The sequence below is a fragment of the Gasterosteus aculeatus genome, chromosome 2 (genome assembly GCF_964276395.1).
Source record: "Gasterosteus aculeatus chromosome 2, fGasAcu3.hap1.1, whole genome shotgun sequence".
Lineage (NCBI taxonomy): Eukaryota > Metazoa > Chordata > Actinopteri > Perciformes > Gasterosteidae > Gasterosteus > Gasterosteus aculeatus.
The window spans coordinates 11290962-11312470 of NC_135689.1; the positions used below are offsets into that span (position 1 = coordinate 11290962).

At 41.7% G+C, this 21509-nt stretch overlaps 2 protein-coding genes across 3 annotated transcripts; one reads left to right on the forward strand and one right to left on the reverse strand.

The window, feature by feature from the left end:
• The first annotated feature begins 1515 nt into the window (after positions 1 to 1515).
• Positions 1516 to 3990, forward strand: mipa (major intrinsic protein of lens fiber a). Its single transcript, XM_040192962.2, has 4 exons — positions 1516 to 2196; positions 2366 to 2530; positions 2646 to 2726; positions 2843 to 3990. Exons 1-4 carry the CDS (start codon positions 1837 to 1839, stop codon positions 3026 to 3028), a joined length of 792 nt encoding a protein of 263 aa, XP_040048896.1. The 5' UTR covers positions 1516 to 1836; the 3' UTR covers positions 3029 to 3990.
• A 1324-nt stretch (positions 3991 to 5314) lies between these two features.
• On the reverse strand, positions 5315 to 18091 carry stat6 (signal transducer and activator of transcription 6, interleukin-4 induced). 2 transcript variants are annotated; one of them, XM_040192913.2, is made up of 19 exons: positions 16992 to 18091; positions 14896 to 15041; positions 14588 to 14732; positions 14049 to 14129; positions 13614 to 13785; positions 12891 to 12991; positions 11200 to 11348; positions 10790 to 10906; positions 10463 to 10630; positions 9999 to 10086; positions 9800 to 9922; positions 9499 to 9591; positions 8531 to 8734; positions 8352 to 8446; positions 8137 to 8270; positions 7859 to 8008; positions 7704 to 7764; positions 7511 to 7582; positions 5315 to 6990 (listed from the first exon to the last, which is right to left on the reverse strand). In XM_040192913.2, the coding sequence occupies exons 2-19, from the start codon at positions 15027 to 15029 to the stop codon at positions 6939 to 6941; spliced, it is 2139 nt and encodes a 712-aa protein (XP_040048847.1). In that variant the 5' UTR covers positions 15030 to 15041; positions 16992 to 18091; the 3' UTR covers positions 5315 to 6938. The 2 variants fall into 2 exon arrangements, with proteins under 2 accessions (XP_040048847.1, XP_040048848.1); XM_040192914.2 differs by having other exon boundaries at positions 11200 to 11345; positions 16992 to 17397.
• Between the last annotated feature and the right edge of the window lie 3418 nt (positions 18092 to 21509).

Consider the following 21509-nt stretch of genomic DNA (forward strand, 5'->3'; position numbering starts at 1 on the left):
AAATATACTGTCAGAATCAGAAGAAAAGAATCAACGCTTTAACCCCACCCACCCCAAAAATATGATGGTGCTATTATTCGCTCACATTTTTTTCAAAGTTTGGGCTGGAAATTAACATTAAAAGTCTGCTGTGAGTTTGATGAGATCACATCAATAGAGAAATCCCAATCGCAACTTCCAGAGTGACATCCGAGTCTTTAGACGGATACAAATGTCTGCTGGCTGTATTTGCACATCCTTCATCCAACACAACTCTCCGGAGTGTGATTGCAGAGGAAACTACATATATCCACTCTGGACAAGACAAACAGATCATAGAAACCAGGCGAAACTGTTACTGCCAGCGTTTTCTCTCTATGCGATGAAAGGAGAAAAGCAGTGAGCTCAGCATAAACCTTTCAGAGGGCTGCAGGCCGTCCCTCTGACTGCCCCGGTCAGCATGATGCTCCAGTGCAGAAGCTCAATGCCAGGTCTGGTCTCTCCTCTTCCTCCCCAACCGTGGATTTTCCACCGCTTTATCCAACCTGAGCCTCCAAACCCGCCCATCACACACACACACAAAGTAAAGCTGTGCCTAATCAGTTCTGCTGCCACATATCTTATTTGTACCAATCCGGAGCACAAGTGGAGACATCGCTCACGCTTTGGTGATCCTCGCTTAGAGTGAATGTCAATGGCACAATGTACAGCATGAGACAATAAAAAGAAAATTGTGGAAAAAAAATCGGACAAAAAAATGACATTATTCTGTGCTTGAAAGATTTCCGTTTTAGAGGAAATCAACTAGAACTCCCACTGCACTCAAGTTCTTTCTAGCACACATTATTTTTAATTAAATCTCCTTTTTATCCTTTATTTATCCCTAGCCCATATCCTTCAGTTAAGTACTAAATGTATAAATTGAAGATGCCGTTTTCCTTGCACCATGTTATTTGTCTTCTTGTCTATTGTCTCATTGTCTTACTGTCAAATGTTATGCACCAACCGCCATATCAAATCTCTTGTATGTCTGTATGTGTAACATACATGTTCCTGATTCCTGACATCCCCACTGCCTTTCTATTTACAAGTTTGAAGGTCAGCACCTCAACCAAGCTAATCATCCAATGAATGTATTTCAATTAATGCTCCACCACCACGAGTAAAACAACACTTGAAAGCCCCAAGCAGAAATGAAAAATGTGTTGTACTATTTCTTTACTTCTCCTAGTGTGCGTTCAAGTCATGATTTATTTTAAATAACCACTCCAACTGCAGAATATTCAATTTCAAAAGTGTTTTTTTGTGTGAGCAAGTCAAAGTTATCATCAATGACCATTTGACTATTTCTGGGCCATGTAAACTTCAGAATCAGATTAATTTACACAATGAGCAGACATATGCAGGTCTAAGCAGGAGAAGGGTTAAATGAATTTGTTTTGATTTGTGGTATTGTTTGCTGGCCCCTCCCCTGGGCCCAGCGGGGCTGCTGTGGCCCCTGGGGTGTTATAAAAAGGCCTCCGAGCTCCCCCTGCTCTGGTAAAGAGGCTGAATGTCTGCGGGACATACTCAACGTTTGTCTATCCATGTTCCTCGACTAACAACCAGCAGGGTTGGCACTTAGACTGGCCTTTTGCTCCCCGAAGGAGCTCTCTATGAAAGAAATCCAAATTCAGAGCTACAGTCTGTTTACAGTTGCCACTTTTTACCATTTGCTCCGTGTCCTTTTTTTGGTTAACGCACACCCTTTTTCGTGGAGAAACAGAATCTCATTTTAGTTGCTTAGTTATTTTCTTTTATTGACTTTTTTTTTAATCCCTCCTTTGTTTAGAAGTTGCTTTTTTACCTTCTTTCACCATGTGGGAGTTCAAGTCCATGTCCTTCTGGCGGGCTGTGTTTGCCGAGTTCTATGGTACGATGTTCTTTGTGTTCTTCGGGCTGGGGGCGGCCCTCCGTTGGACCACGGGGCCCCACAACGTTCTCCATGTGGCCTTCTGCTTCGGGCTGGCGGCCGCCACCCTCATCCAGTCCATCGGCCACATCAGCGGGGGACACATCAACCCAGCTGTTACCTTTGCCTACCTGATCGGCTCTCAGATGTCTCTGTTCCGCGCCTTCTTCTACATCGTGGCCCAGTGTCTTGGAGCACTGGCCGGCGCTGCTGTGCTCTACGGGGTCACGCCCACCAACATGAGAGGAAACCTGGCCCTTAACACGGTAAGACGAACCGGATGATAGTTCATCATTGAACACGCTGACTTTGTACGGATTAAAGAACATAGCTGCCAATTCTGGTTTAAAGAGCAACATACATTTTACATTCACGAAGGTGCGTTTTTAATTGATTGGCTCACATCATGAATCTCATCCTCCTTCCATCTTTCAGCTGCAGCCCGGCATCAGCCTCGGCATGGCCACCACCATGGAGGTCTTCCTCACCCTGCAGCTCGTTGTCTGTGTCTTCGCTGTGACTGATGAGAGGCGCAATGGGCGCCTGGGCTCTGCCGCCCTGGCCATTGGCTTCTCCGTGCTCGTGGGGCATCTTCTCGGGGTAAAAAATGGGAAACTACGGGAAATCTGAATCATTCAAAATTCGCACCACACTATCAGGTCACACATACACATTGCCGGTCTTAACCCTGAGCTACCCCATGTCTTTCACTTAGATGTACTACACTGGAGCCGGAATGAACCCAGCCAGGTCTTTCGCCCCTGCCGTCCTGGTCAGGAATTTCGTCAACCACTGGGTAAGACGATTCCATCCGTGAATGTTGTTAGACCTTCAGATTCATGCGCACCATGTTAATGTGACATGTTCAAACTCTGAACGCATTTGGCTCATTGTCCTCTCGGTTTGCCCCAGGTGTACTGGGTGGGTCCCATGATTGGTGGTGCCCTGGGTGCTCTGCTGTATGACTTCATGCTGTTCCCCCGTGTCCGCGGCCTCTCCGAGAGGCTCGCCACACTCAAGGGCATCAGGCCATCAGAGGCTGAGGGCCAGCAGGAGACCAGGGGGGAGCCCATTGAGCTCAAGACACAGGCCCTATAAGCCCGGACGAGAAGATGACGCCCCCCCATCCAACCCCCCCCCCCCCCCCCCACCCCTCAGTTATCGGCTCATCCTCAACCAACCCAGAACGTATCTCCTCCTCGCATCCACACTTACTAACACAGATCCCAACCACCTTTGCTATCCTGGGTCTGAATCCAGAACCGGACCTACCAAATTACAGAGAAGGGGAAACCGCGGCCTCCCCCACCATTTTGCCTAATTTTACCTCTACCCTAACCTTCCTCCTCCTCCTTCCCCTTGGACTGTGGGACGAAGATGGAGGGTTAGCAGAAGACTTGCCCCTGAAGGCAGCACCCTGTGGCCTGCGCTGTGGGGAGTCAGCCCCTCCTGGCTGACCAGGTGGCTATAACTGCTCAGGACAGGGGCCTCTCGCTATCTTTCTTTCAATTTCTCTCTTTTTCTATTTTTCGCCTTAACTTGTAGTCCGCTAGGAGTGAAACTGCAGTAGATTAGAGGACTTCTGCATGCTTTTCCATTTTGATCCGGTGTGATCATCGCCCTTTGTTAAGTTTAGTATATTAAACTTTGGGTAAAATCACATGTCCGTATTGTATTTTACCAGTATTTATTTGGCTCAAATTTTTTAGTTTAATGTATTTGTGTGGGACAGAGAGTGGGTGTGCATGCATGTATCTGTGCATGCGTATGCTTGTTTTTATCGATCAATTTTATTTTTTCTGTTTTTATTGCCACAATCCTGTCTGTATCATTTATTTTCATTTTTACCATACAAGCATATTTTAAGGAAATAAGTGGCCTTTCCCACGCCCCCACTGGTACTGCAAAAGTTCAGCAGGATCTACTTTTAGAGCATCCCCTCTTTTATATCATAGTTTATGCCTTTGAGTCTTTCAGCCAAATTCCTTCACACATGGTGTCTCATATAGTGACGCACACACACGTTGATATTTATATTAAAATAAACACAAAGGACAAAACTATCTGGTCTTTTCTGAGCTCAGTCTTCAAGTTACGATTACAAACACTTGAAGTGGTATATTTGCATCATAAGTGGAAAATCTGCGGGTTTGTACCACATTTAGACAACGTAGCTTAGAAAGTGATTTTGTTTTGTACATTTTAAATGACTTTTCTGACATTAGCTTTGCTTTTAGGGCAGCGCTTATCACAGATTTGATGTACAGGCGTGTGATAGTTGGGTTGCTTTTAGTTTTGCGTGTCTGCCATGGAAAAACACGGAATGCAAGCCTGACAAGCTGTCACAAGTGTTTTATAGTTGAATCGTGTTGTTTGACGCGACTGGAGGGTCTCATCAACTCATGTTTAGAAATGAAAGTGCATGAGGTGTGGTGGCTTGTTGCTGGTGGCTTCTCTTTTATGTGCTGAGCTGGGTGGCTCTTTGAGAATACGATTTTTTTGGAAGCCTCTCTGACATTCGGGTGGACGAGAGAAGAGTCACCGGGAGGTTTAGTGTGTTTGTACAGGGCGATAAATATACACCTTTATTTTCATACAATCTACACAAGAGAGAATTGACTTTGGAGGTCTACATTTGCCTGGCGGTCCCCCTCTCTTCCATCCCTCTTTTATCCCTTTGTTTACTAGGCAGCCATTGGTTCTGCTCCTATGAGGGGACATCTAAAGGGATGGAGGGAAGGGGACGGGGCGCTGATAGCAAATTTCAATGGAGCATTATTGAACAAGAGATGTGAAATGGTTCTCTTTCTGCCTCCTCTACATAATCATTTTCAGTGTGATTTCCCTGGCAGTGGTTGAGTAGAAATTACATTTACAAGCTTTGTGATGTACAGTGTAAAGTTTCCTTTTTTTTATGATTTCATAATTATTGAAACTGGATGGATAGGAAATATAATATGCTAGTTATGTAATATTTCCTATTTGGCTGATTATAGAAGTGATGTAAATTATGCTATTTACCAATATGCTTTCATTCAATGGACAGCCTTCATGGTACATACTTCCCAATCAACATACCATTGATTTATTACTTTTATATGTCAAGAAATCAGAGAATCCTTATGTTTCCAATCATTTCTTTGTCTCTTTTCTTTAAGAACGACCGTCAAAAAACATGTGATTTAAATAGATGGTTTCAAACGGGACGGGTACATTTGCATCCTTCAAAAAAGCAACGGCGCGTCCGTGAACTAAATCCAAAACCATTCATGTAAACATTTGTAAATTAGTGGGTGTTAAGATATTTCCAAAATCAGCGGTGGTATCTGTCAAGCTTGGCTGTCAGGAGATATATCGCTTCTTGTAAATAAATTCACAAAAATATTTAATATTTTACAAAAAGAACAGATTTTATTTGTCCCCACAGTGTAAAGATATATGATTGTAGTAGTAACCTGAGTGTGATTTATTCAAGAGAATGTACAAGACATAAAACATACTTGCAGCATAGTGAATCCAACCCACAAATATATTACTACATGCATAAAACTAACAGTGATGGCAGGTAGTGCAAAGATTCTCATGAAACCCAAAGTTGATTAATTAGGAAGATGGATTTTGATGTACGTGCAGCTGTGGATGTAATGGCAAAATTATTTGTGGAGCTCCCACAAGGCAAAGATACTGCACCTCCTTTACCTTGTTATGTGTTCCTTTTGACTACAAAGCTAATTATCTTCACTTATATCCCTTTTCTTTATCAACTGGCACTTTAGCATATTATGTGAGACTCCATATATCAATAATAATAATGTAACATTAGAGAACTTCCGTAAGAATAAAGGTATGGAAATATACTGTTGATCATTTAGGCTACTTTCTCTATATTTATTAGTTGTATTACTCCATAGACTGCAGACATTCCAATAATTGTGTTGCATTGGGACCATGAGTTGGACTTGAAGGAGGAAGAGAAAAGAGCAACAAGCTTTAACAAGTACTGACAAAGATTTTTTTTTTAAATACACCCAATTGAGCCTTTAATGTAGCTTAATAATCTTAAGATTAATATTTTTCTTCCAATTAAAAGTCACACTATATTGCCAAAGGGCAGTAATAACACAATGGCAGTTGTGCCTTTGCCCCACTGACAAAATACTGCAATATTCATGTATTTGAAATAAAGGAACTGGGGGTCTTTTTTGGACATTCCTCCAAACATTCTGTATTAAGCTACTGCTAATTCAAACTGGACACATTTTTACCGCTGTGGCTTCACATTTAAAGCATTTAACTTGCCAAAAACAAGTCGACTTTTATTAATAATCAGTTATAGGGCATTAAACCTTTAACGTAAGTGAGCTTGACACTGACTATCATTATCAGTCAAAAGTTCATCTGCGAAACAAGCTCACAGTCATTTTGACAGCCGATGACTTTTAAATATTGTACTAATGAAAGAAGAATGAGGAGCTGTTAGATGTATGTCTGAAAGCCCCGGTATTCTGGCACCAATAGGGTATCGGCAAATTGACCGCAGAGGTTACAAGATTTTCACCCTAAGAAGTCAGATGTAAAATGGGCAGCTCAAACTGCCATCATCATCACCACTTTTGGCATCTGCTATTTTAAGTGTCAATCTATATGGCTTATAGTTCCTTCCATATTCCTAATCCCCATTATATATACAACTGGTTAGGCTCATGAACACTGGCTGTGAGGTGTTTACTGTTATTGTGAGATTGAGTGTATGACATGCTGTAGCTGATGCTTAGCCATCATAAAGGTTGTATACAATAGAAGAAAAGATAGGCTTTCCTCTTCAAACACAGACACATTTGTTTTTCTCAAAAGTAGAGAAATCTGTTGATGAGCGATGAAAGTGAAGGAAAACGTCTGTTCAACCAATAGCACTCCTTTCATATGAAGATAAGACGGACGACTTTGGCTCCGGTCTCTTTTCAGTGCTTTGTACTCCTTTACAACTTTAACGGGAAATCCTCTTCTCTTAGGTACTGAAAGTCTGGAGGATTTGCTCAAGGTCCATATCATCATCAGTCCTAGAAGACAGACACATACACACAATGCTTAGGTTGTTAAGAAGCTATCTGGTCAAATCAAAAGCCTCATTATTTACACATTTTGATCTCAAGAAATACCTGATATTATTTAGAAAGGCCACATTACAATGGGATTTTATCAGACAAGGTACCAGTGTGTTTTTTTAGGCAGCCATATTGATGTACATTTGACTTTCTGTTTAGTATAAACAGAACTTTAGTGTAATTTGAGTTCTATCTAATGAGCTGTTGCTGCACGAGGATGATGAAACACTGTACACCTAATGAGCAGACTAAACCTGTATAACACCGTTCTCGTGTGCCCACTGATTTGCAGATAGGCAATGTTCAAACAGGATACCACATATTTTATGCTATGAAATACAATACAGCAGGTGCTTGTCATTTGATTAAACACAATTAGTCGAAAAACTTGTGGCAATAAGTATGATGAAGAAAAAATACTTACTTTTAATAGAAAAACATACATGAAACAGAATTATGTAGATGTGACGCTTACCCAGAGAAGCCACCAACACTGTGAGGGCTTCCAGGGAGGAGTGTAGCTGGAAGTGAGTCTGAGTTAGCCTCCCTGCAGACACACACACACATACACAAACGTGATCGGTTTCCTTCTAAATGAACTTTATGTATGTACTTTAACTGCATCCAAAGATGAAGAAGAAGTGTTTATTTTTAAAAGAGTCCCTTACGTGCCAACTTTGGTAAGGAGAGTCACAGGGATATAACCCCCGACGGGTGATGGTTGGGGCTCTAGATCAGACATCAGCATCAACAAAACTGTTGTTAGTTATCCATTTTTACTTGAGCTTCAGACCATAAATCTGACACGAAGACAATTATATACCTGTGAAGTATTTTTTGAAAACGTCATGTTTTGGAAAATCTGGATACAGGTAAGTTATGTGGCTGATGTCCCGGATGCGGTCTCCAAGGCAACGGATCTCAAGGTCTCTCTTAGTGAAGGGCTGGATGTTCTGGATTTTCTGTCCTCCATCTAGTAGGAAAAAAATAGTTTGATGTGCCAGCGCTTGTGTGTGTGTGTGTGTGTGTGTGTGGGTGCGTGTGTGTGCGTGTTTGAGGGGGAGGCTGGCACTTCACAGTTATTACCACCCCAATACTTACTCTCAGAAGCGGACACATATGCAATTGTGATGCCTCCGATCTCCGAGTCACTAAACCGAAGCAAGAAAGTCCCGTTGGGCCTGTCTTTGAGAATCAGGTGTAGATGTTGCTTCCCAATGAAACCAAATATCAACCTAGTGCAACGAAAACGTCAACATTATTACAGGCTGTAGCAGATTACATCTAGTACTAAAATAGCATGAGTGTCGCCTCACCCTTCGCTCCAGTACTCCTTCAGGTGCTTCTTGGTCAGCTCCATCACTCCCTCAAACCACTGCCAGAAAGTGAAGGGTCGACCTGGGAGAACCTCCTGCAAGATTGAACCTTGGCTGTGAGACGGGGGGGGGTGGGATAGTTTGTGGATGTCTGTGAGAGGAACTACATCTGCACGTACCTTATTAAACTGGGCCCAGGAAACCAAAATGTTGCTGAAGTCATCCGAAAAGTCAGGCTTATCAAATATCTTCTGGGCCAAGAAGTGCTGGTTGTATTGGTCCAGGTTGTGCTCCGTCATGACCTCAGAGGTAAATTTACTGTTGAGAGTACTGTACATCATCCTCCACGGCACGCGCTCCGGCACCAGAAATGGGACTCTGTCCTGATGACGACAACAAAGAGGCTGACATGATGCAATCACATGATTTAGATTTTACAATAATGTCAGAGAAGAAGTGAAAGTCAATGCATTTACTATAGACCACGTGAGACAATTACTGCCAAGATGAAGACTGACAAAGCAAAGAGAGCAACGAGCTCAAAGAGCTTTCTGTTAGTTGGTCATTAACGTGAGTCTGTGGCTCCCTTCCTACTTAACGTAGAAAACTTGTAAAGCTGCATACAATATTCTGTTTAATACATGCATCAGAAGTGTAATAAGTGAAGAATAGGTATTTATTTAGGTGAGCTGCCTGCTCATTTTGTATTTTTCATTGTGTTTTTGGTTTCAGATTTTGTCATTAAAGCTCGCCTTTTGTCTTATTTGTATTTTGGTCTATCCTTTTTAAACTTCTCTATTTCCTATAATATGGAAAACACAATTGAATCAAACTTTCATAGCAGGAACACTCCAGTTGGAACTGATTATAAACCATGGAACACAGTTGGTCTTGAGAGGCCACGTCTTTGTTCTGCTAGTTGGGGAATTTCACAACTTCATTTTGTCCGATGAATTCTGTTTGTGTTGCTCGCCACGCGGAAGGTTTATCGGCATTTAACCACACTGCGAACCGAGGGACTCTGGTTGGAATCGAGGATGTGGATGCTCAAGCGTAGTCAAACATTATGGACGTTTTTCAGATGTAAAATGTATAATGTAATGGGGCATGAAAGCAATAGCAGATGAATTCATAGTTTTACACTTACTGGTTCGGAAAAAGCACAGTCCCAGATGATGGTGGCCAAAGCGTTGTTGTCCTGACTTCCATGAACAATGACGACCACCGGTAGTGAGATCATCTATAATGATGACATCATTTTAAGGTCATGTGACCACGTGGCTGTAAGCCCAAGTGTAATACTGCTGTTTCCATTTAAAAAAGCTTGGGTGCTGATGAATAGTATATAAGAACGTTGAATGAAACTGTTCAATATTATCAGAAAGCCAAAGTCAGTGCGTTTTGATTGAGCAAGCATGCAACAATTAGTTTAAGAACATTGACCAGACCTGTATCCTGTACGGAGTGTCACATCCTGTGATGGTGATCTCCGTCGAGAACAGAAGAGCAAATTTCTCTTCGGTCACAGATTCTGATCCCTTTCTGTCTGCTCTCTTGATCTTCTTGATGGACTGTTGCACACAAATTTAATTAGCTCAGACTTAACAATAAAATGAATTAGGCTGACCAATCTGGAGTGGTACATACCATATTCCTGAAGGTGGCACACGTGCTTTTACTGGATGTGTTATGTTCAAGGATGGCTGTATTGTTGATCAGTTCCCCAACATTATCACTGCATGTGACAAAAAGTTGTAATATTACTTTTTCTTTTGCATAAGAATATAGTATCTTCATTGCGCCATTTCTGAAGTATTATCTGATCATTTCAGCTTATCAGACACAAAGCAATGAACAATATGGTCAAGTATGTGTAACAACCTCACAAATACAAGTCGACTTGCACATATGAACATGACATTAATGTAAAAACATTTTTTAAGTATTTGGGGTTTTGAGGTTTTTAGTGTAGCCGATCTTTGTTTTAATAGCTTTCACATTATATAGTTACTTTAGATGCCATAAATATTGTGTTTTGATAAATTGGAATGGTTTTCCTCTTCCCGGACAGTGTGCAGTCCTGCATGTTTGTTGTGGTGTGTAAAACTCACCTAGGAACACCTCCCAGGTTCCTGGCCTGAATTTCATTAATGATTTGCGCCTTCAACAACACAGGCTTCCCAGGAGCAACTTTTTCCCCCAGAAGATATCGCACGGTTGTGGAGAACTTGGACTGAGTCTTAATGACCTGCGGGGGCTGCTTGTCCACTAAAAGAGAGCTGAAGGAGACATCAGTGAAGACGGCATCTTTCAAATGTAAAGGATGTATAAAGGTAAGTCATTTATGACGCTATCTGTAACGGAAACGTTTAGCTGAACAATATTTCTTTCTTTTGGAAATATAAATACACAGAAAAGAAAGCAGAGTGCTGTGCTACCTTTGAATCAGAACCTGCAGAAGTTTCCCCAGCCGCTCCTGAAGCTCCGGCATCGGTTCCCCGAGCAGCACCAACTCCTGTCTCAGCTTTCCATTTACGCCAAGCAACTGCTCACACCTAACCGAGAACATATATAAAGACAGTTAGTAAGTAAGAAGGAAAGTGAAAATATATACATTGAATGACATGTCATAATTCTTAATTCCGTTCAATATGACATGTTTATCAAGTTAGAATACAAGAATACAAGTTAATTATTACACCCAGAACCTTTTCACAAACCATGGTCGACTGAGTGCTGACTTTCTTTGGGCCTCAAAGCCAAGGAATCCCACAAAAAACTTGTCAACAGGACTTAAATAATAATAAACAATAAAAAGGCGTAATAGGTGGATTGGTGTGCACCTCACCAGGTCTGCAGGGTGTTGAGGTTGTCGTCAAATGGAAGTCCAATGGTGGCCTTGTGCTGGCCCCACCTCCACGCCTTCAGGCTGCCGATCAGGCGGGTCTGACACTGGTCAAGGCAGTCCACACACTCCTTCAGCAGCTGGAAACGCTTCTACGACAACCGGCATCCAAACATGTTACACCAACACACACAGATCGATCGCCGATCATGCACAAAAACACAGAAATATCTCCATAGGTAGACCTCATGAATTACCAATCAATGGTTGAATCCTCAGCCTGTACAAGTTATAAAATCGAAGCTTCTGAAATTCCCATAGCTCCCAATTGCTAATTTTGAATTTATTCATTTTTAATGATACCAGATAAAGTGCCGTTCCACAGAGACTGCTCTCCTTGCTGTCTCAGAGCAACTCCACACTGGTAGAGCCGCCACTCTCTCCTTTGTCCTCATCCTTCTGGACCTCTTCGCTGCATTAAACACAGTCAACCACCAGATCCTTATTTCCTCCCTTCAGGAACTTGGTGTCTCGGGCTCTGCTCTCTCCCTTCTCTCGTCCTACCTCGACGGCCGCCCCTACCAGGTAACCTGGCGAGGATCTGTGTTGGCACCTTGTCCTCTTACTACTGGAGTTCCTCAGGGTTCCGTCCTGGGTCCCCTCCACTTCTCGCTCTACACCAACTCTCTTGGCGCTGTCATTCGATGCCGATGACACCCAACTAATACTCTCCTTCCCTCACTCGGACCCGCAGGTGGCGGCACGGATCTCTGCCTGTCTGACTGACATCTCTCAGTGGATGTCCGCTTACCATCTGAAAATCAACCCCGACAAGACTGAACTACTTCTCTTTCCGGGAAAAGATTCTCCGACGCAGGACTTGACGGTCAACTTTGGCAACTCCGTGTTAACGCCCACTTTGACTGCTAGGAACCTCGGCGTCACACTCGACAGCCAACTCTCCCTGACTCCCAAGATCACTGCAACAACACGATCCTGTAGATACACGCTCTACAACATCAGGAGAATTGGTGCTCACGTACCATGCTGTGAATGGATCAGGTCCAGCTTACATCCAGGACATGGTCAAACTCTACATCCCGACCCGCACTCTCCGCTCTGCATCTGCAAAACTGCTCGTCCCTCCCTCACTGAGAGCAAAACACTCGACTAGATCGCGACTCGTTGCTGTCCTTGCTTCCAAATGGTGGAACGAGCTGTCTGAAGACACCAGGACCGCAGAGAGCCTTCACATCTTCCGCCGCAAACTAAAGACACACCTCTTCAGACTCTACCTCGACTAAAAGACTAACAAATTGTAGCACTTAAATTGTACTTATAACGCCTCTCATCTATAGCAAATTGTAAATTGGCTTGTTTGATGAAATTGCACTTTCTTGTTTCTTGCTCTTCTGAGTTTGTATCCTTATGATTGAATGCGCTTATTGTAAGTGGCTTTGGATAAAAGCATCAGCTAAATTACAAGTAATGTAATGTAATAAAGATAAACCGCACATTCTTATACTAGAGAATACACAAATATTTCCCATTTCCACTTGATAATTGACTATTAAAATAACTAACTGAGTGACTAATCAACTTTTTAAACTGTTTTCTGTCGCTTAACTGATTAATGTGTGCGTGTTTAAAGACTAATTTGTACAAAAACAATGGTACGCGCAGCCAAAGCTCACCTTGGCCATTGCTTGCACATTGTACTCCAGCTGCTGGATGTGATTCTGGAGTTTCTGACTTTCTGACAGTGTGGGGTCCAGTCCGTTTGGTTGAATGGCCCCTGTTTAAAGAATACATCACATCATATGTTGTGTCCAAACAAACAGAAATGAATAAGCAGAGGGACAACTTTTATCAAGGCCTGATCAGCAACGAATAATTACCATTATTCTGACAAGAAACTAACTAAAAGTCACCCATGTGACAGGATGTGAGTTATTTTGAAATCAGGAACAATGACAGTGACGATTCCATGAAGAATCAGATACAAATGTCGATGTCTGAATACGTCAGCCCCACAGAATGGGTTTGACAAGGCCAGAAAAAGCAGAATGTGACATCAACAGCTAGACCAGATATACCTCTGCTATGAGTAACACTTTCGCTGTAGTATTGTGAATAGAAAGTCAGGCTTGTATGTCACAATGACACTGACATGAATCTTTTTTTAAATAATTATTTACATTTGGTTATTTCACTACATAATAAATTGCATGTAAGAGGAATACAAAAAACACCACTGTTTAAATTATATTATATAATGTTACCTCTCTAACAAGTCATTCAAAGCCGTAGAGTCACATTTTGGCGCCTGCTTCGCCTGTTCATACTACTTTAGGTATGTGAACAGGAAGCAGGGCCATCTGAGTTCAGCCTACCTCCTGTTTCTTCGTGTGTCCTACCTTGTAAACTCTCATAGTTCTGCCTCTCCCAGTTGAGCTCTTCTTGCATCTGGTGCATTTTTTGTCGGATGTTCTGGACCTCGAGTACCTTCAGAACCAGGCAGTCCAGATCCTGCATGTTGGGGAACGAGGACTCTATATTCGGGAACGGTTGGAACTGTGGCTGAGCAGACTGAAAGAAATGGAACAGCACTTAATACACTTAATCTCATAAATCTGCAAGTATACCATTCGTATTTCAAATGCAGTGTGTAATATTATTGCCTGCTAAGTATTTTACATGCATCTTTGCTCTGCGGCTTTGTATGTTATTGTTTGTAATTGTTTCTTTTGTCACCTTTTATCTACACTCTTGAGATCATGCCTCACTAGGTCGTACAAAATGATGAGACAGCACATGTAAACGGGCAGACACTATTTGTTAAGATATCTTACCGTGTCGAGCAAACCCCTCTCCTGATTCAGGATGTCCCTGACCATCACTCCAAACTGCAGAGGCTGCGCCTGGAAAATGTTCTGTGAATCCACAGCATGTGTCCTCACGTTAGTAAAACAGTCAATTATGTCACCGTGGCAACTGGTATGCAGGTTTATACAGTTAGTGACGTTACATTTCTACTGGTACCAGAAATATGTGAAGATAATCAATTATTATAGATTCCTTAGAGACAATCACTTCTTTCTCTGGTATCCTGTGATCAGTGTACTTTACATAGGCTTTTGTTTTTTCATTTGTAAGTGTTTGTAGTGTAAGTGCTCTCTACAGCCCGACAGACACTTCCATCACTCACGAGAAAAACAATGTTTTCCTCGAAATGAGAAAAACACCTTCCTGTCTTTGGTTGCAGCGGTTGCAGACACCACGACCACCAACGGCTTAGCGATAATAAGGACTTGAAGTTACTGCGTTACACTTTATTCAAACGCCGCGTTCCAGGTTCTGACGTAAATCCTGTGGGACACAGTTCACCCACCATGTTCTTGCTGAACTGCATCAGCTTCATCTTGTCCACCACGTTGGTGGTCTGCTGTGCGATTGATTGCAGCATGCTGATGGTCTGGTCCAAGAGAGCCTGAGCTTGGTTCTTCTGCTCCACATTTTCCAGTGCAAAGTCGTCCCTGTAAGCACAGACACACACACACACACACACACACACTTGAATACACAGTTTATGCATTCAGAAATAAACATGTGCATTGATGCAAAATGCTGCACACATAAAAGTGCTGCGGTTGATGTAAAATATACAGTACGTGTGCATGTGTGTTTGATAAGTCATACCATCTTTGTCCCTCAATCCACTGAGCTAAAAAATGTCTGACTTCAATGGGGAAGGCGGTCGGGGGATAGAGGTTGTTGATAGTTTCATTGGTCAGGTGCGGTAACATCTGAGACATATGGGTCCACTGGGCCATGGTCAGAGAGGGCTGCAGGAATACAAAGGTGTAAACGAACATCATACATGCTGAACAGAATGTGAACGTGTAAAAATCCAAATAGAGAGACACGATATGGCATGCAATCTTTTATAACCGTTAAATTATTGGGCATGACAGATAAACAATCAACTGAATAGCTCTTACTATACTTATACTCAACCAGCAGTTGAGTATAAGTATAGTAAAAGAAGTTAGTGGGTTAGTTTGTGAGGTCTTACGTCATTTCTTTACAATAAATATGACGGTACGGGTTAGCTTAGCTTAGCATCAAGACTGACAGCAGTGGTAAGCAGCTGGCTTTGTAAACAGGTAGTAAAATCAGCCTAGCAACAGCTCTGTAGTTCAGATGTTAAATAACTTAAATCCAAAATCCAAAAAGCTGCAGTGCAACGTCAACATTCTAACTAAACTACTGCTATGTTCAATTTAGTATTCATAAATGAGCTGAAACCTTTTAAATTGTACCCAGTATTATGGACAAAGATCACATTTCTACAGATAATGAAAAAAATTGTCCATTTTCCAAAATAAAGTCAGAGATGAATGGCTTATCAATCGTAACTTGGTTTAATTGCAGTTTAGTTTCTCTGTAATCTGAGTGAGACTAAACGGCATCTATTGATGTTATTTTGATATATATATATATATATATATATTAAAATCGAATTGTTAAAACATATTGTTTACTACAGCTTTGAAGGACAACGCTAAGCAGTTAACTGTCAGTGTGTAGAAAAGCTTCAACAGTGAATCACAGTAGGAGGAAGCATTTCAAAGCCTGGAATGTGGACCTGAAGTGGATATTCAATGCAGACAAGACATCTGCAGGACCATAAATTGGAATATAAATTGCATCTAGGTACTGAAACCCAGATCCCTTCTGCAGGATAAATCCGTTTCTGAAGCGACTCTGATGCTCAAAAGCACTTTATTCCACAGCAGCTGCTTGAACAAACATAACACTGTATGTTCCTCGTAGTTACTTTAATTATAACCTCTTTATTACCAAACAAGTCCGCCATTACCCTGATTGTCTTGGTTTTTATTTTGAATGCTGAATTTGACAAACGTACCAAGACGAACAGCAACAAAGAACACAATTAATCCTTTAAGTTAAACCTTTTCCAACACTCCGCCCTGTTTACCGTCACGCTGTTTGTCCCCTTTCTGTTTGATCAAATACGGTGATGTGACACCGTGTTTATAGTTCCAACACCATTAGTACCCAATAGATTCCGACGCCACGTGAATGCCACATTAAACAGAATCGAGGTGATTTTTGTAGGAACTGTAACTGAGCGTGGAGGGCGGGCCTAAATTCGTAGAGATTGTAGCTGCCTTGATCGATACAAAACCTCGCATTTTGACGATGGATCAGGATGATTTTGGTACATCAAGGCCACCAGAACACTCCTCAGGGGTCACAAACAACTTTTAAACATAAACCCGGAGAGATGGCAATCACGAGTAACCACCTCTTCTCTGATACTCCTGTTGCTTTACATATCTGCTATTTTTGTATTTCGTTGTATTGCATTACATTTTGCTCTACACTACTACACGCGTACTACTGTACTACTGTGGTCTGTGGTATATAGTATTATATTGATCATCTCAAGCCACTTGTAACAACCCACCCGAGGATCACAGAACACTGAAGCGGTCTTTAGTCTAAATCAACGTTCACTATTCCTGCTACATAAATGCGCAAGATGGCACAGATCGAAATTTACGCCTCTTGTCAGCAAGGGAAAGTTTAACTGTACATAACCACTAGTGCGGGTTTGCATATGTCGTTGACTGTATTTCAGGCCCACACACATAACACAACAGTCCATAACATGACAGAGACACACACGTCGAGTACACGTCGATCTCTCGGCCGCAGTGTTTAACAGGAACAAAAAAACAACAACAACAAAAACCCCACCGACTTACCCTCAGCTAAACGTAGATTTGACACATGGAAAAAAACAAACCGCTGTGGTGTCCCGTGCGCGTCAAGTCCTCCGCCAGCCCGAACCACCTAGCGAGCATTTCCTGCCTCCATCCCTCCCTTCCACTGCACTTCTGTCCCCCCCCCTCCCCTAATAAAAAAAGGCCCCAAAAAGGCCCCGTCGTCGTCACTGCGGTACTATTGCTTTGGCGGAGGAGAAACCACCTTCCGGGCCAACGAGCTGCTTGGCACCGACCACTTGTGCGCGCCGCGCCAAACGAGTTCCACTTCCCTGTTGCGCACCGCGAGCCAGAAGCGAGGGAGCGCGCGCCTCATTTCCTGCCTTCAAGTGCCGACATGACCCGAGACAATCGATCGATCGATCCTCACTCACAAACGCCGTCTGCCGGTGGAAACAACACACCGAACGCGGATTGTGTGCGTGCGTGCGTAAACAGCGAATAGTTTCTCAAATATGTGGTGCTTTGGCCCACTGCGCGCGCGTCCTCACAACGCGGTGTGCGGGCGCTTTAGTTTTTTAATAGCTGATTAATAATACTATTAATAGTGGGAACACTTTTAATAAAAAGTGGCATTTAAGTATCCGCCTTGAAACAGAAAGTACAGAAACTTCCACAGAAAGGATCGGTAGGCGGAGTGAGTCATTTCATGCTGCAACTTCCAGTAAGACCGAGACACATGACACCGCGTCTGCTAATGGCAGCGGCTTCACGCTGTGTAAACACACACAAATAAACGGGGTCGTCGTGAGAGACGGGACGCGGTGAAATGGCGCAGGGCTGATAGCCACGTGGAGCAGGCCGGTTGTTAGATGTTTGTCAAACATCAACGGCTACGTGGAAGGAAAATGTCAGCGTGAGGATCGCGAGGCAGCGAGACGTGTCCTCAAACAGCTCCAAATAGCTAAAGAGCAAAAAGAAAGCTGTTCACAAGTATGTTTACCCTGCACGCTTTACTCAATCAGGAAACAGGGACTGAAAACTGTTGTAATATCCGTAGTGTACATAGAAATACAGTATAAAGAACTGTTGTGACGATAACGCCACAAACGCTAGAGGGCAGCGATGCTCCACTGAAGGTCTGTGAGCTGAAGAAGGAGAACGAGCTTCGGTGACGCACTTCCTAAAATGACAGGAACTCGTTCCTTGTCCTTCAAAGCCTCACGTGACCTGCCGAGTCCTTCATAGATATATATACAAAGGTTATATATATAAAACAAAATATATATTTTTTTAAATAATGTTTTATTTTACTTACATTTTACTACTTAAATACCTTTTAAATGTATATTGTTACTTTTTCTGACATACTTTATAATAACTTTTTTTTAGAATTTTTAGCATACTTGACTGTTACTTTATTCTATATTTTTTAGTTTTTTTCAACTTACTATAACACAACTATTTTTCAACACGACGTGCTATTCAATGAATCTCTTTTACATATATGTTAAGGCTTTTTTCAACATCATGCTAAGTGGAGGAAAACAAAGTCCAAGGAAAAAAAGAAAAGTTTTGACTAACCAACCCATAACAATAACTCCTCTACACAATGCCACACTTGAAAAGTAGTGTACTGACAAAGAACAATGAAAGAAAGAAACCGACCGTACGACTCATTTTTGGCATTTGCCATCATTTTTTTGCTATGACTTTTTTTCACCATACCATATTAGGACTTATTCGACTTGCTATTCCATAACTTTTTTCACCATACTATAATATGATATTTAATTAATTACTTTGCCCTAATACACACTTAGGTTTTTAGACTTTTGTTACGCCCTATGCTGGAACATTTTTCAACTGCTTTACTATTACTTTCTTTTCATTATCACTATTTTTCACAGTATTCTGCTACTATTTTTCGTATCCTTTATTGACATGGGACTATGCTATAGCATACATTGAAATACAGTATTTTCACTCTTTTATGACATGTTTTTTGGCACACTACTACTGTGTATATTACTCTCACTATTGAGAGTAATATAAACAGACTTATTGAAGACCATCGGCCCAGACTCTACTCAAGCATCAACTGGCAGACGAGCTTCTTGGGTTTTACTGCAGGTTTGAAGTCCACATTCATCACTATCCTTCATCAGCTCCGTCAGCAACATTTATCAACTACCTCCAAACCCTTCACTGCTTCCTCACTGAGCCACAACCAGGATCTGTAGAGAGGAAGTCTGTCTGCGCTTTGATAGACAGAAATAACTGAAAACACTGTGCCCAGATGACATGTGTCCCTTTATTGATTGCTGATCCATGGTGCTGATTCATACACCCGTTCATTCACTACTTGTATTACCTTACAGTATTTGTCCTGCTTTGTCCAAACTTGATACAAATATAAAGAGTAATAAAAGTGATTATGTGTGTGATTATACTCGTTTCTTTAGTAGGATATTTTGTTGGGATGATTGATTGATTCGAATCGATAATGTTAATAACGTTTAGAGTCATACCATATTATGACATACTACACTGTGACATGGGATCAGCTGTAGCACCAAGCGACCCTGAAATGATGCACTGTTAAAGATAATGGATGGAACAAATGGGTACACTAAGACACATTTGTATTGGCCAATTATATACAGTATATTATATTGTAGATCCTTTCTCTGACTTTTCCCAAGTGCTTTAACACTGTTAGACTTGATAAGTCCTTAACTCATTACCAGTCTGATGGATGCGGCCGGATCAACAACCTCGCAGGTCTGACAAAATAAAGAGTAACATGGGGACATCCCTGGGAACTTTATCCTCCCTCTTCCTGTTTACATCATCTAAGTCCAAGATTCAGAGTGTAGACAGATGTCCACTTCAGAGGTGCCGTGGATGACTCAGTCAGTGTGGGTGGTGGGAACTGGGGGCTGAACGCAGTATTGTGGTGGTCATTTGCGTACAGTGGCATGAACTGAGTGAACGTCACAAAGAATTAAGGGGGGCAGGAGGATTTTGGGAGTTGAACCAACCCGTCTGACCCCAATCTGCATTACGGGAATATAGTTGGAGATCGTCAAGGAGTAACGTGTCAAGTACTGACATGAAAAGTTTTTAACTCTAACATTTTGTAAAAGTTTTATTAAAAACATTAGAAAGACACAAATACAAACATCTGAACGAATACAAACGCTCCGGTCTTTGTGTCGAGTTTGAACATGCAAAATATGTCTTTCTTTTGTCTTTTTTTTTCATTTTTAGACGTTCTGTTTAGAGATTGGTAAGAGTTGAGTTGGTGTGTTTTTTAATGTTTATTTCTCCATTGTTCTGCACATCCAACTATTTCATTTCACATTTAAGGGGGTTAATTTTTGGGGGTTGATTATTGAGGTCTTCTGATTGTGGTGACTGAGCTCAGGACATTTAGGCTGATTGTTCAGTCAGGTTTGATGCTCCTGATTTAGATGTTACCAAATTTAAATAGATTTTTATTGTATTTTAATTGTTAGACTTTTACTTAATTCTGCTCTTCATGTATGTCTCTCACCCTCCGATGGTTTTTTAGTGTCTCTGTGTGAATGATGTTCTTCAGATTAGCTTCTTGTGTTGGTGAAGCATGTTCTCCTTCCAGGTTACAAGGAGGAATTTGATATTATCTCCTGGATTTGCTTTTTTCATATATGTTCACATCACATTGTTGTTATCGGGTTTGTCCGTGTCTGCTAAATGTGCCTAAGCACAGAGAGTGTTCTAGACTGTAAAGATGTAAGCCACCTGAGGCGCGTATATGACGCTATGAGAATATAATGGACTTCATTGATGTAACTTGTAACTAACTCTGTGTTTGCAGGTTAGTCCACTGGGGGTCACTAGTGCGTTTATTATGTTTCACCTCAGCTGTTTGAGGTTTTGGAGTTTTATAATAGATTTATGTAGATCTTTTATGGCTGTGAACATATGTTTTGATTTACCATTCGGTTTCATTGGGGTTTTGCACTTAATGCTGTGCGCTCTTTAGGAGTTTAGCACAAAAGGCAAAATCCTCACTTTGATGAATTTTACAAAAATACCACAAACGTTAATATAATTGTTAATATATCGGTGAGGGTTTAATAAGAATGGCTTCATGGCCCAATCAGGTAATACGAAGGGTTTAATATTTACTTTCGCCACATGAGGAAAGTTTAGACCTGATTTTGATCTGCTTCTCCATCAACGTGTTGAATAGTCTGTTTGGAATTAGCTGCCATCATGGCATCATCACACATGATCTTCTGCATAAATAAAACTACCAAAACATGGAGAGTTTCATGTTCATCTGGTTAAATGCATATCATGTTCTGCTGCTGTTCTCACTGGGACCCTTGTGTTGTCCTCCGTACCTATTTACTATTTATTTATTCAGCGATCACATTTTAGTCATGTGAGAGGGGGCAGGTCCAGATATTTTACCAGGACATTCCATCTGTCAAACCCAATTTCCTCAGAATTTTGATTGACCTGTGCGACACAGAAACAATGCAGCTGCAACGATTTGACCGTTTTTAT